The 16,190-nt window shown below is 37.1% G+C and overlaps 1 protein-coding gene and 1 pseudogene across 1 annotated transcript in view; both read left to right on the plus strand.

Moving 5' to 3' along the window:
* Adam10 (ADAM metallopeptidase domain 10) overlaps positions 1-16,190 on the plus strand; it is a 103,116-nt gene that overhangs the window by 19,261 nt on the left and 67,665 nt on the right. Inside the window, exon 2 of the mRNA XM_050125616.1 lies at positions 7,383-7,533. Coding sequence (XP_049981573.1) covers positions 7,383-7,533 — 151 coding nt within the window. The remainder of the gene's footprint in view (positions 1-7,382; positions 7,534-16,190) is intronic.
* Positions 11,758-16,162, plus strand: LOC126490583 (cytochrome c, somatic-like; annotated as a pseudogene).

A 16,190-nucleotide genomic window follows, 5' to 3' on the forward strand; every position in this document is an offset into this window, starting at 1 on the left:
CTCTCCATCTTGCTCTTTTTCTTTGTTCCTCTTTTTTTTTTTTTTTTTTTTGTTTTTTCGAGACAGGGTTTCTCTGCGGCTTTGGAGCCTGTCCTGGAACTAGCTCTGTAGACCAGGCTGGTCTCGAACTCACAGAGATCCGCCTGCCTCTGCCTCCTGAGTGCTGGGATTAAAGGCGTGCTCCACCACCGCCCGGCTTCTTTTTTCCTCTTTGTGTCTCCTGGCTTCTCCTGCCCCTCGATTCCTTCTCCTCTTCCTTTCTCTCCCCAGAAATCCTGCCTATACCTGCTGCCTAGGTATTGGCTATTCAACTCTTTATTAAACCACTATATCTTCACACAGGGTACAAATATCCTACAACATTGCTTCCTGGCCGATGATGTGAGCCGCCTTGTTTTACCACACAATCTCTGCCTTGGTAGGCCAACCCTCTGAAATCGTGTTTAAATGTTTTTTCCTTTAAGTTGTTCTCTAAAGTTTTTTTTTTTGTTGTTGTTTTATTTTTTTCTGTAACCATGATGTAAAGTAAACAAGCTTGCTCTAGCATTTATTTTACTTACCTATTTTTAAATCAAGTGCTAATTTATAAATTTATTTTAAATTACATTTATTTATTTTTTTAATGGGAGTGGGATGGGGTTATGAGCCTGCCATAGTGTGTGTCGAAGTCAGAGGATAACATTTGAGAGTTGGTTTTCTTTTTATACTGCATGGGTTCTAGGGATTGAACTCAGGTCACCAGGTTTGCTAGCAAGCAGCTTTACATACATACTAAGTCATCTTTCCTGTCACAATTAAGCATTTAATTAAGCAAAAACTACCTCATCAGGATAGTCTCCCACCATATATAATAAGCTGTTAGTGTTCATTAAAAACAAGCAAAACAAAACAAAAAAAAAATCCTACAACTAAAGTACTTAGAAAAAATAAAATAGCCCTTTGTAGTTTGGGGATTTTAATTTTTCTTCTTAAGATGTAAAATGTGAAGCTTTAAGTTTTTTTTTTTTGTGTGTGTGTGTTTTCTAGCCAGATTTTGATGTGAATTTTAAAGTACTAGATTTTTAAAATAGAAATGGAAGGAAAACATTAGCATGATTTTATGAATATGCAATGAACTAATGGTATTCTTACTAAAGTTGAGAGAAAAGTAAAAGTGCCCTCGTTTCTTGTTTGTTGAATGGTTTGGGGTAATCCTAATTAGTGTAGTATAATAAGTTAAAAACAGATAAGGTCATAGTAGATGGAGAGATTTAAATATGAGAAACAGAAACAATGCCAGGAAAGAAAATAAAAAATATTTTCAGAAGTTTCATGCATAATCATGTTGTTTACAAGTTTTCTCCTAAGAGTCTCAAGAGAGATAAGACCAATAAGAGACAGGTAAATGGATCTGGATGACCTAGCTGTATTAGGGGAAGTTTATTAGAGGAACTTGGCTTTTAGTTCTGGAGGCTGAGAAGTCTCATGGTAGGCCATCGTAGAGAGAAAAGGAGAAAATGATTATGAGCAATTGGCAATTTGGTGATGTTTGCCCACATTGATTGGGTCAGTTTCTGTCTCCGCACTCACATCCCTGACTCACGTGACATTCTCCTTGACACACCCAGAAATAGCACTTTGGCAGCTCTCAAAGTTATTTTTTTAAATTAAATAAAAAAGCAAGTTCATCTTATGTATGTGTATTTGCCTGCATGTATATCTGTGTACCACATGGATGCCTGGTATCTTGAGGTCAGAAGAGGGTCATCAGATCCCCTAGAACTGAAGTTACAGACAGTTGTGAACCACCATATGGGTGTTAGGAGTCAAACCCCAGTCCTCTGGAAGAACAGCCAGTGCTCTTTACCTCTGAACAGTCTCTCTTGTCCTATCTCTAGGTCTTTGTTAATCTAGCTAGGAAGACACTAAGATTAACTAGCACAGAGATCTATTGGTCTCAGGTTAGTGTTCTTACTGCAATAGAAAAAAGGATGCATTGTAGTTAAGTCAACACTAAGAAACTTAGTGTCTTTAGTGACTTCTGTATCATTCTGTAACGCTCTACTTGCCTCAGCTTCCTGAGTGCTAGGATGACAAGTTTATTCAGCTGTTGCACAAAAGCAGTGGTAGAAAAACAAGTAAATTAATGATCTTCTCTGTATTAAAAACATACTGTCTGAAAACTGGCTTTTGGATTATAGGTTATGTATTCCTGCATTTTTTTTTTTTAACCAGTTCTTTTACCTAGAAGCATTGGTGGTCCTTAGCCCTGTTGATGCTTCAAGCAATTCTGTAGATAAAAGGGGAAATAGCTCCTGGGCTGAAGTCTGAAATTTTTTCATGAAGACAAGTTGCAGTGCTTCCTAAGCCTGAATGTGCATATGGATGGATGACTTTGGAAATCAACTTTGGGCTTAGACAATGTCTTTCTGTTGCTATGACAGATGCCTGAGAAAATCAGCTTAAAGAAGAAATGGCTGCCTTTGGCTTAAAGTTTCAGAGGTTCCAATCCATGGGCCAGTGCTGCCATTATTTCTGGGCCTGTGGTGAGGCAGACCGAACATTCTGATGAAACAGAGTTGCTCACTTCATAGTGGCCAGGAAACAAGGAAAGGTAATAGAAGGTTGTAGGGCCAAGTTAAATAGGTGTTTGAAAGGCATTCCCCCAGTGAGTGACTTCCTCAAAATAGGGCCCACCTTTCATAGCTCCATCTCCTTACAGTAGCATTTCATCTCTGTCGGTGGCTGAGAGCATTGATTATGTTAGAGCCCTGATGATCTAACAGTATCTGTACAAACACAGTACAGGCTCTTCACTGATCTTCTGGATGTTTCTTATCCAGTCAAGGCAACATTCAAGATTACCTACCACACTGGGTTATTGGGAGTGTCAGTAGATGTTGTAGGGTGCTCCAGAATCTGCCCTATTAACAATTCCCCAGGGTACACCCTTGCTCTAGTCTAGTTTATCTAGTTTAGATAATGTGGTCTCTTGTCTAGGAAATGCAAAATCTGTGCATGGAAAAGTATTTATTTTCATAGGATTAATACATGCACAGAAGTATATTTCTAATCTCAGTGTTGAGTTAATGGGTTTATGCTGCTGGGTGTTTGGTGCATGCCTCTCTGTGTGTTCAAAGCCAGTCTGATCTACAAAACGAGTTCCACGCTAGGCAGACCACATAGTGAGACCCTGTCACAAACAAACAACCCCCTCAAAATCAACAACAGCAAAAATCAAAAACAACAGTAAAAAAAATTAATGTATTTATTTGATTATATGGTAAATAGTAGGTTTTCATGTTTAGATGTTGGTCTTAAATGCAGAGTCAGACCTACTAGTGTTCTAAGAAGTTCTTGGTTGTGAGCAGAGGATCATAGAAGTGTTCTTTTGTTGAAAATGGCTTAGTTAACTGATGCATTTTCTTGAAGTTGTTTTTCTACAAATGTCTCTTCATACCTACAATTGATCTTTTATTTTTTGCCTATTTCTTACTCTATTTTGTTCAAAATGGAGATATTTAGGAACAACAGATTATTAAAAGGTGGGTTAATAGTTTACTAGAAATTATTAGAACAGTGATGATACTTAAATTTCTGAGAGAACAAATTGGAATATTTTGAGTTGTCTGTGATTTGTGTTTGTGTTTATTCTGTACTTTTTATTATGAATACTTAAAAACAATTTTAAATCTTATTTGTTTATGTGTATGGGTATTTTGCTTGCATGCCTATCTGTGTACAATGTGCATGTCTGGTGCCCTTGGAGGCCAGAAGAGAGTATTAGCTTCCCTGGAGCTGGAGTTACAGACTTAGCTGCTTTTTGGGTGCTGGGAACTTAAGTCCTCTGCAAGAGCAGTAAACCCTCTTAATGGCTGAACCATCTCTCCATCTCCCTGTTTTTTGTTTTGTTTTTGTTTTTCCTGCCTGAAAGTTGTCTTCTTACATTTTTAGTAGTACAGATCTGGAATTAGGTTAGAAGCTTTGTTATCCAAACAAGTCTTGGTTTTGACTTCCAAGACCCTTCATTTAACTGGTTATAGGATCTTTGACTGTAAGTTTGGCAGAACTTTAAACATAAACTCCTACTTTGTGATTGTACACAGAATTGTGCCTTCATTCTTACCCATGTATCTCTGTGTGGCATGTGTCTTTTCCTCTGGATTTTTTGGTGTTTCCTTGCTACAGTTAATTTCAACATTTTTGACCTCTAGTTTTCAACCACTAGCCTATGATTTGCTTTTATCTAGTTTTTTTTTTTTACATGTATTCTTTTTGGCGTAGTGTTGACTTAGAGTTATAAATATATTTCTTTTATCCCTCTCCAAAATATTTATTTTCTTGTTTAAGTAGTGTGTGTGTGTGTGTGTGTGTGGGGGGGTTTCTCTGTAACCCTGACTATCTTGGAATTCGCTCTGTAGACCAAGCAGGCCTCTCAGAGATTTGACTGCCTCTGCCTCCCAAGTATTGGAATCAAAGGCATTCGCCACCACTGCCTAACTTAATGGGACTTATTTTTAATAACTGCTTTTACAACCTCATCTACAAACATCATCTCTGTTACTAAAGACTGATTTTTATTTTAGTTATGTGAGAATACACACACACATACACACACACATAGACACATTATATGCATGGTAATTGTTGGATAAAGAACATTCTTATTTTTATATTTGGAGGTGTTTGATTGTATCTTTCTTTTAAGCACATTCAGACTTTTAAACTGCTTGGGATCAGTTAAATCCAATTTGTTATTTAAATTTGGAAGACCATGCGTATTTAAGCTTAGTTAAGATAAATCTAGAACATCTGTTAGTTCATGACTACTTGTACCTTACTACTAAGGAGTTACTTTTCTGAAGGTTATCCCCAGTGCTTCATATACTTTTAGGACTTTCTTCTCTTGGTAATATGAAAATGAATATTTATCAGACCTGTGTTAGATGTGTTTTATCTGGGCACAGTAGTATATACTTGTAATCTCAGCAATCAGAAGACAGAGGCAGGCAGATCTCTGTGAGTTCAAGGCTAGCTAACCTAGTCTATATAGTGAGTTCCTGGACATGTGATGCTACATAGAGATAGCATATCTCAAAAATTAAAAAATAAAAAGAATTATTCTTCTAGTGGTTCTTATTTACTGTGGTGGGATAATTTATTCTTTATATTCAGATCATTATTCATCAAAACTTGAGAAATTTTAGCTCTCTTCCTTCTGGCAACTCTGTCCTACAGGTCTTAAATGGTTGGCCTCACTGAACTCAGCTGTCTTAAGTTTCTTCTTAAAAGTTGTGGACATTTAGGATAGAACTTACTTCATTTGAGCCGGGTGGTGGTGGCTCACATCTTTAATCCCAGCACTCAGGAGGCAAAGGCAGGTGGATCTGTGAGTTTGAGGCCAGCTCGGTCTACAAGAGCTAGTTCCAGGACAGCCAGGGTGGTTACACAGAGAAACCCTGTCTCAAAAAAAATCAACCCCCCCCCCAAAAAAAATTTACCTCATATGTTTCTTTGTCCAGTTTCTCATTGCTAGGGCGGTTTGTTAAATTTAGTTTGTCTTTTTTTCATCCTAGCCAGAACTGGATATTGACAGTTTAACAATTTGCACCCTTTTTCCTTTTTTTTAGACTCACTTCAGTGTAAATTATGTATATTTTGCTATTTAACCCCCAAAATACTTTAAAAAAAAACTCCTTTGAAAATTCAAGACCTTCTATTATGTAACTACAGTATTGTACTAATGGAGTGTAACAAGAATCAATGTTATCAAAGAATGATTCTGATTTGTTCTGAATTTTTTTTAGACATTTGTTTCCATCATAGTTGGGTCGATTTTTCCTCCTTTGATTGTTTCTTTGGTGGTTTTGCTCTAATGTGATTATGCAAGATTATATTTGAGTGTACATGTAACACTTTTCAGGAGAGATTTTATTCTGGGTTATAAAAGAAATCTCAGTGTATTTGAAAGGATGTCATATAACCTGTATTCTTTGGCTATATAACAATTAAACTAGAAGTCAGTAACAAAAATAGGTGCTGGGATGTACTCAGTGGTAATACTTGCCTCGTATGTATGAGGCTCTGGGCTTGATCCCCAGCACCACAAAAACAACAGATCAAATAATCAAAATATAGTTGAAAAATCTTCAGCATTTGGAAACTAAATAATAGTCTTTAAAATAACATATGGATCCAAGAATAAATTAGAAAGAATGAGGAGTGGAGATAGAAGTAGAATATAACAGAGTTGATCTTACCTCTGAGGCAGAACTGAGAGAACATTTATAGTCCTGAATGCATATAAAGTTCAACCAGGACTAGCTGCTTCTGCTTCCTCCTCCTCCTCCTCTTTTTAAAATCTACTTGCTGTTGTTTGAGACAGGGTCTCACTATGTAGTTCTGGCTGTCCTGGTGCTTGTTTTGTAGACCAGGCTGACTTCTAACTCATGGACATCTATCTTTGCCTCCTGAGTGCTATCATTAAAGCTCTATACTACCTACCATGTACTATAAAATGAAATTGTCGTTAAAATATTTCCACAAAACAATTTTAGACAAGATGATTTCATTGGTTAATTTTGAGAAAACTTGAAGGGGGAAATGTTACTATTTTTTTTAAATTTATCTTGGAAATTGAAGACATACTATTTTTCCACTTATCTTTTACTCTGATAATCATAGTAGAAACTGAGTGTAACAGGTGACAAAATTGGCTTCTATGGTGGTATTTTTTTTTATCAACAAAATGTGATTAATGTGACTTTGTTCAGCCTGATAAAGCATATCCAAGACAAACCTACAGCAAATTCAAAAGCTTTTTTTTTTTTTTCTTTTTTGGTTTTTTCGAGACAGGGTTTCTCTGTGGCTTTGGAGCCTGTCCTGGAACTAGCTCTGTAGACCAGGCTGGTCTCGAACTCACAGAGATCCGCCTGCCTCTGCCTCCCGAGTGCTGGGATTAAAGGCATGCGCCACCATCGCCCGGCCTCAAAAGCTTTTGTGTGTGATTAATGCCACAATAAGTTTCTTTTTTTGTTTGTTTGTTTGTTTTGGTTATTTTGAGACAGGGTTTTTTCTTCATAGCCCTGGCAGTCTTGGAACTCAGTTTGTAGACCAGGCTGACCTCAAACTCACAGAGATCCACCTATCTCTGCCCCCCAAGTACTGGGATTAAAGGTATGTGCCACCAGGTCTGGCAAATGTCACCTTCATAATAAGTTTAAAAGTGTGTGAGAATGTTGTTAGTGGGAGATTCATCCTAGTATCAGGACTAACGAGACAGTTGGTATATACTATTCATATATATTTGAAAATAATGTATATATTAGGACTAATTAGAACGAGAAGAGGTCTTCAAAAATATATTACTAATACAGACTGTTACATGTTTGCTTGTTTTATAGGTCAGTATGGAAATCCTCTAAATAAATATATTAGACATTATGAAGGATTATCTTACAACGTGGACTCATTACACCAAAAACACCAGCGTGCCAAACGAGCAGTTTCACATGAGGACCAGTTTTTACGTCTAGATTTCCATGCCCATGGAAGGTGAGTAAATTTTGATTCAGTCTGCTAAAGGAAGAAACTTTTTTTTCCCTAATGGAACGCTTCCTGTTTAAAAATTCATCCTCCACTGGAATTTGGTATATATATATACATTTAAAAATGTCTTTGGAAATGGATTGCCCTATTATACATTTAAGTCAGATATAACTATTTACAATTCAAAAATTGTGAATATGAGGTCTAATCTTGGATGCTTATAAAGGATGGAGGGTAACAGGAGGCTAGGTGGTTACAGAAAATGTGAGGAGTCATAGACAGGCAAGACACATTTTATTCACTAACATACACGTGGTTAGGTAGCGAGATGCTGGCAAGTACTCAGGCAGGAGTTGGCTCATAGGGGACATACATATGCACATACACCACACAGAGGTAGGGACGGTGACAGACAGACACAGGCAGGCGGATGAAAGAGAAGGCACTCACCTGTGATCTTAAGGCCATATAATACACAAAAGTGGCACTCTGCTAGAAATAGTTATGTAACAGATGACATCAGTGTTTACTTTTGGGGTTCTTGGATATCTGAGTCAGCCATTTTGTGCCAACTCATAGATCCTCAGATGTTGGGTGTCAGCTGTGTTTTTGCTAACTCATACCAGCTATTCATATCAGCACCATGTTTTCTAAACATAAACTAACCTTTATAAAAGATCTTGTGTTTCTTTCCACTTTTTGTATGTTTTGTGTTTAATGTATCATTTCTGGTACCAACAGATAAAGTAACTATTTACTATTGAATAAGTTACTTAATTTTTTATTAACTCAATTGCATTAATTCTGTAATAACAACCAGTAGACAGATTGCCTGTTAATATTGTTCAAGTCTCACAGAATTGTGACGGGACACAGAAAGGAGAACTAAGGGAGAAAGAGAAAATTAATTATTAAATGACTGTTCTATTTTCAGTGTTTTACTTGCATTTTCTTGAAAAATTGTTGTTGTTGTGTGTGTATATGGGTGTATGCATAACATAGTGCACATGCAGTGGTCAGAAGACAACTCTGTGGATTGTTTCTCTCCCTTCTGCCTTTATGTGGGGTTCAGGCATGAGGCTGTCAGGCTTCCACAGAAATTGCCTCTATCCACAGAGTCATTCAAATGTCCTTCATGTGTATTTTAATATTAGTCTTCTTAACACTGTTTAGTTTGACACCCCCCCCCCCCCCCAACGTGGTAACATACTCTGACAAAAAGCAACTGAAAGGAGGAAAGGGTTGTTTTAGTTTTCAACTCCAGGTCACAATCCATCACTTGAGGCAGGGCAGGGCAGGGCAGGGAGACCTGCTTGATATTCCACATGCCCTTACTTCCAACCAAGGAATTCATTTCATCACCAGAGAAGTATAGCTGGAACCGTGGAGGATGCTGCTTGCTAGGTGGTTTGTATACTGGCATACTCTCAGCTATCTTTCTTAGGTAGCAGGCATCCCTGCCTAGGGGTGGTATCACTGCTGTAGTAAGGAGCTACGACCCAGCATCCTGTTCTGTTTACTCCGCCTACCTAATTTTCTGTCCTGTCAAAGGGCCAAGGCAGTTTCTTTATTAACCAATGAAAGTAACACATAGACAGAAGACCCTCCTCCATCACACTACAATGGTGTGGGCCCTCATATCAAGTTAATAATCCAGACACTTCCCCACAGACATGCCCACAGGCCAATTTCATTTAGCCATTTCCTTAATTGAGACTCTCTCCTCTGAGGTACTCTCAGCTGTGGCAAGTTGATAGTTAAAAATAACTAACACACACTTAGACAAAGGTAAGTATGTCTATAAGATGAGGAAACATAGGCTCAGGGAAGTTAAATAACTTTCACAGTATAGATTTTAGCTAGACCTGGGTGACTAAAACCTTCATTTTTTCTTATGTACTCTTGGTCAGGCACTCTGTATTGCTTGCTATAATTATACTGTAACTTACTGTACTGATATAACCTTGAGATCTGTATTTACTTCCTAGTAGATTTCTAACTTTCCAACCTGTTCTCATTAATATTATTCTATATATGGCTACAATGTGGCTCTTCCCTAAATGCTACCATACCCTCTTTTGCGGTGCTGGGTATAGGACCCAGAACCTTGCACTCACTGACAAACACTCTGTGAGCCCCTAAATGTTTCCTTTTTCATGTCAGCTTATAGTGTACATGCTTTGAAGCTTTCTATTAACAAGTTTTAGCCAGATTTTTAAATTTTTTGTTGAATATTTTTTTTAAAAAATTAGTCATAGCTTATTAGTCAAATCTAGCTTCAGGTGTCTTTTTCAGCCAGAATGGTCTTCTTAGTACCTGAGGTGCATATATAGTTTGTTCTTTGTGACATTTATCTTACATTCTGATCATCTTTTAATGTGTAATTCAAATTCTGCCTCTTAGTCATCTTTCCCCCTTCTTTTGAACTTTTAAATTTCTCACTGTTTCATTGACATTTGATTTGTGCTTTCTTCCTTTCCATGTATTTCTTACCTATTTTTCTTTTCTTTTTAGAAATTATTTTATGTATATGAGTATTTGGCTGGTTTGTATGTTTGTACACCGAGTGTGTGCCTGAAACTCATGGAGGCCAGACCTGGGTATTAAATCCCCTAGAACTGGAGTTACAGGTGTTTGTGAACTGCTTAGTGGGTGCTGGGAATGGATCTGGGTTCTGTGCAAGAGCAGCCTTTGCTCTTAACCACTGAGCTGTCTCTCAGCTTATTTTCTATATATGTGTTGTTTTTTCTTCACAGGGAAGCACTTTATTATTTAGTATTATTCAGTATATTACACATATGATCTAGGTGCTTTGGAAAGATGCTAATAGATTAATCAAAAGATTAATTTGAAGATGTTTCTTTACATTAAAAAATTTAGAGCTAGCAGTTTATCACACTAAATACATTTTTATGACTCTTAGTTTTAGATATTATTAAAATTACCCGTTCTTTATTAGCTTCATCAAAAGATAATGTCATTGGCCTTTTTAACTTTAGTAACCTCTCAAAAATAAACTTGCCACTCTGTTCCCAAATATACTACTGTTGTTTTATTCCTTGCTTGCAGAAGATACAATTTCAGTTAGCTGCCTTTGATTTGGATGTCACAGTATTGTGTAGGTAGATTTTTACTAGGTAAATTATATATTTTATATTTGACAAACCAAATTCCTAGTTCTTTTATGTGTATATGAGCGAGAGTTACTGCATGAATACCATGCAGGCATGTAGTCATCAAAAAAATAATTTGATTGCTGGTTAAAGGTAACCTCATTTAAGCCCTGGATTATAGAAACATGAACATAGATTAATAGGAACAGTAAGGTGCGCAGAAGTCATTGGGGAGAAGGAACACTTACTGCATTTTAGAGATACAATACTGTAGAAACTTAAAGTGTGAGAGCTTCCTGTTGAGGTGATAGTTTGATGGTGTTAACATCTGTCTCCCTTTCTTTGAACCAGGAAATACAATGATGAAGTTGTGTAAGAAATTAATTATATGTTTCTTACTAGATATATTTCCTCTGTCTTGTAAGAAATACTAAAACCAGGTGTGGTGGTGCATGACTGTAATCCATCCCCAGTACTTGAGAGGTTCAGGCAGATCATGTTCTAGAACAGTGTAGTCTATGTAATAAGACCTTGTCACAAAAAACAAAAAACAAATAGACATTCTGGTTAAATGTATCATAACACCACCAAGAGAATATATATCTATGTCCAGATTATTATTTTGAGGATAAAAAGTAACTTGCATTTAATTTTTAGATGATTAATAAATGATCTCTTGTATGTTTGAATTTGTTAGTGAGTACACTGAAAACTTTGGGTTATTGTTAACTGTAGTCACAGCTGTAAAATGTCCCAGTCATATGCATTGTGGCTAGATTACTTCCCTATTTTTTCAACCTTTAGAAAATATCAATAAGAGCTTATTCATAAAGTAGGGCCTAGCTACTCAGAACCAAGTTTGTCTACTTAAGTTAACCATGGAACATGCTGAATATAGCATAGTTAGCTCAGACACATAAAGAATATGGTTGTACAAAATTATGATTAGACAATTATGACTTAAATTTTTGGAAGTATTCCAGCCCCTGTGTATTTAAGTATTAAAGTCCTTTTTGTATTTCTTTTATAACTAAGAATATGAACAAACTTTCAATTTTGCTTAATATTAAGGTTTTTTTTTGTTTGTTTGTTTGTTTTTTTCAGGCCAGGCATAGGCATGGTTGTGCACTCCTTTAATTCCAGAGCTCAGGAGGCAGAGGTAGGTGGGTCTCTGTGAGTTCAAGGCCAGTCTGGTCTACTTGATGAGTTCCAGGACAGCCAGGGCTATGTAGAGAGACCTGTCTCAAAAAAACAAACTGAAATAAAACACTGTGTGTGTGTGTGTGTGTGGTTTTTTTCCCCACATTTTTCTTTAAGTCACAGTCTCATATATACTAGGCTGGTCTTGTTTGAACTTGCTATGTAGCCAAAGATGACCTCAAACATTTGATCCTCCTGCCTCCATCTCATTGTTGAGATTACAGGAGTACACCACCATACCTGGTACCACCATACCTGGTTTATGTAGTGTTGGGGCTTGAACCCAGGGCTTTGTGCATGCTAGGCAAATACTCTACCAACTAAGGTATATACCCAATCCACATCTTTATTTTTTTATTTTATTTTATTTATTTATTTTTTTTTTTTGAGACAGGGTCTCACTCTGCATCTCAGGGTGGCCTAGAACTGACGATATAGACCATTCTGGCTTTGAACTTGTGGCAGTTCTCCTTCCTTAGCCTCCAGAGTTCAAGAATTACAGGTGTTAACTACCCTGCCAGGCTTCCAAGACCAAAGTTAAAAATTCTACAAAAAGCTATTGCTTTTGAAATAAAGTTGAAAGTTTGTGGAAAGTGTTATTTGTGCCAGTACTGCAGTTGTTTAAGAAAGGTATTTTAGAAATATGTCAATAGATTCTAAGATAAAATTCATCAAAGGTAATTTAAGTTTAATTTAAAGGTAACTTAGATATAACATTTTCTGGATTTCTGAAATGGCTTCATTTGGGTAAGTGGGATTGGTACTTAGTGCTGTGTTTATGTCAGCTGTTCCTTTTCCTTATTCGGTTACCTGTTTTACTGTGTCCACATGTGTCTATTTTCCCTTGTGAACTTGAGATGCAGAGCCTGAGTGTTACTTTGGGTTTTACATAGATAATGGTCATAGTGAGGAAGAGAATGGGGGAGGGGGTAAGAAGAAGGAGGAAGGAACGCAGAAATATTAAGAATATGCAGAAAAGGCAGATATAAGACATAGGGTTTTTATAGTAATTTCAGATAATTTGGGTTTCTCAATCCTTGTCTTCATGTAATAGTGTATAATGTACCAGGAACTGTTGTCCTGTATTCCTTTTAAATACTAGCCAGTGACATGTTGCATCCTGCTATAACTATTATACCTCCTGCTTTAACTATCATGTATCCATGGCTTTACTACCATGCATTTAGGCTTCTATCATACTAATGTGCTGTAATCACCTTGGGAATTTAGTTGATGTGGTCTTTGTAAAATGCAAGTTTAACCTCGTTTTTAGTTTTGATTCTGCAGTTCTGCGTTCTGTGATGTAATATCTCTGTAGGTTAGGTTGGACATATCTTGGACTTTGTTTTGCCATATCTTCCTCCAACAAAGCCGCACTGCCAGTAACGCCACTCCCTATGAGCCTATGGGCCATTTTCATTCAAACCACCACATGAAGGTACAAGGACAACCCTTATGGAGTTGGTTCTTTCCTTCCACCTTTATTATGTGGGTTTTGGAGATCAAGCTGAAGGTTTAGTAAGAGCCCTTACCTGTTGAATCATCTTACCAGCCTTGGTAAGTCAATAGCCTGGACTCTTGTAGCAAGGTCTGTAGACTGCCTCGAATTAATGGCAGTCTTCCTGCCTCTGCCTCCTGATGCTGTTTTCTTTTAAGTTTCACATATATAGCTCACATGAGCCTGGAACTCACTATGTAGCATAAGCTTGTCTGGAACTTGAACAAGTACAATCTTCTTACCGCAGTCTTGTAAGACCTATGCTTCGTTTGTATGTGTACACATGTGTAGGTGTCCATCGTGTGAATGAGCATGGATGTGAGAAGACAATCTTGGATGTTGTTCCTCAGGTTTCGCCTACCTCTTTTGAGGCATGACACTCAGCTGGTCTAGAACTTGCCAAGTAGGCTAAGCCCAAGGGATCCTCCTGTCTCTGCTTCCCAGTGCTGGGATCACAAGCATGTAACATCAGGCCCAGCCTTTTCTCTTTACATGGATTCTTGGGATTGAACTCAAGAGTTTAGTTCTACAAAGTCTAATGGACTAATGTGGGAGGAACTATCTTTATTAATTCTGTGGTGATTGCAGGAGCCCAGTTACTTTTCTTATGGTTTGAAGCACATACATTTTGCTTGTTCCTACTAAAGGACAAACACCTACATATTTGACTACCAACTGTTTTTTGTTTGTTTTTATAGTTTCACAAATAGGTTAATCTCACCTGTCATTCAGAGTGACTCACTTTCTTTTTCTTGAGGCCTTGTTGGTCATTTTGCCCAGACTGATATTTGATGGCATTCTGAGTAAACAGCCTGTTTTACTCCTTTTAGATTCCTGCTATTGACACATTCTTTTCAAATTTCCCACCATTGATTATGCTTTTTCAGTCAGTTCTTTGATTTTGGCTTTTACCAACAGGCCTACATTTTGCCAGTTAGGGCTTCCCCATACATCCAAAGCAGGGGAACTTGATATGGTGAGAAGGTCATTGGCTAAAGATGACTGGTTCGGATTCAGACTCTGGTTTTATTTGTGTGCTATTCATGTTACTCTTCTCTTTGCTTTGTGAAATTATTAAACTTAGATTTTTCTGCTTAATTTGTGGTAATTTTTGTCTTTGTTTTCAGTCTGTAGAGCTCTAGAATTCCTGAGGATGATGCCTGGGTGCACAGAACTGATTCTATCTTCCTCTTCTGCAAAACTGTTCTGCTTATTATTTATGTGTGTGTATATTATACATATTGAGCTTCTAAAAGGTGATTTGAAGAAGGACTTTTCTGTTTAAAAAAATATGCTATTAGGCTCGTGAGATGGCTCAGAAAATATATTGCTGCCAAGCCTGTTGGCCTGAGTTCAGTCCCTGAAATTGAAACAAGGAGGGAACAGACTCTTAAAAGTTATCTTCTGACACTTACATGTGCACTATGGCACTTTTGATGGAGACTGCTGTAACTTAGATATTTTGGAAAGTTGATAGCTTTTTGGAAGGAGTGCTAAGCCTTGAACTCAAGACCTGATGTCCTAAGCTAGCACACATCCTACCACCCTGTATTCCCAGCCCAGCAACACTAGTTAGCCTTTAAATTCTGAACCTGATGCCTCCATTTATTTAAGTCTTAGTTTATTTCAGCAATTTTTTTTTCTAAATAGCTTTTATGGTAGAGACATGGTACATATTTTGTTATATTTATTCCTAAGTACTTTAAAAAATGCTATTGTATAGAGAATGGAATGTCCATCTTTGCGACATAGCCTTTGGCTGGTGACCATCTGAGAGCTAATTAGAATTAAAAATGCACGATGTTGAGAAAGGCAAGAAGACTTGTTCAGAAGTGTGCTTAAGTGCCACACTGTGGAAAAGAGAGGCAAGCATAAGACTGTACCAAACCTCCATAGTCTGTTTGGGAGGAAGACAGGTCATGTGGCTGGATTCTTTTACACAGATGCCAACAAGAGCAAAGACATCACCTGGGGGGAGAATATCTTGAAGGAGTGTTTGGAGAATCCCTGAAAACAAAAGAGATCTTCACTGTGATTAAGAAGGGAGAAAGGGCAGACTTAATAGCTTATGTTAAAAAGCCTACTAATAAGCAATACCACTGCCTTATTTATTATAAAACAAATGTGTACTATAATTTAATGTATACACCAAAATTCAGGTTACAAATGGCTAATAATGTTTTTTGTTGTACAGTCCTGATTTAAGTAAAATTGACTTGTATGTAGTAAAGTGGATATGATCTTTTAAAAAAGTAACAATTCTAGTTGCATAAATACTATCACTACTCTTCCTTTCTCAAGATAAGGTTGAAATTAATTGATAATGTTCTACTTTCCACACAGATGGATATGTCACTTCAAACCTGTTAAATGGTTTTATACTTAGATTACATATACATATAACTGGGCATATGAATATGTTTAAACACTGGGAAAATTCTATCACCGTCTCAGAAACAAAGCTCTCTTGTGTTTCAGTGTTTGTGTTCACTGGTCTGTTACAGGCAATATTTAAATGTCAGGAAGCAACTTTCTGTTCTTGACAATGCTAATGGTTTTAATTAGAATTCCCTATGTCAAGGATGCTGCCTTTTACCACTGAAAGGCATGTACTGTGGTTTATGCATGATACAAATAAAGAATATTTGACATTGAAAAAAGTACTATTGTAGTTGATCATGGCGTGAATTCCCTAGGATTTGGTAGGCAGAGACAGGTATAGCTCTTGATCTTAAGGTTAGTAGGGGTATATAGTGAGACCCTGTCTAATAAAACAAGACCCCCATTGAAAAACATTCTCTCTCTCTCTCTCTCTCTCTCTCTCTCTCTCTCTCTCTCTCTCTCTCTCTCTC

The sequence above is a fragment of the Alexandromys fortis genome, unplaced genomic scaffold, assembly GCF_014885135.2.
Source record: "Alexandromys fortis isolate MF-2015 unplaced genomic scaffold, M_Fortis_MF-2015_v1.1 scaffold_22, whole genome shotgun sequence".
NCBI classification, from domain to species: Eukaryota; Metazoa; Chordata; class Mammalia; order Rodentia; family Cricetidae; genus Alexandromys; species Alexandromys fortis.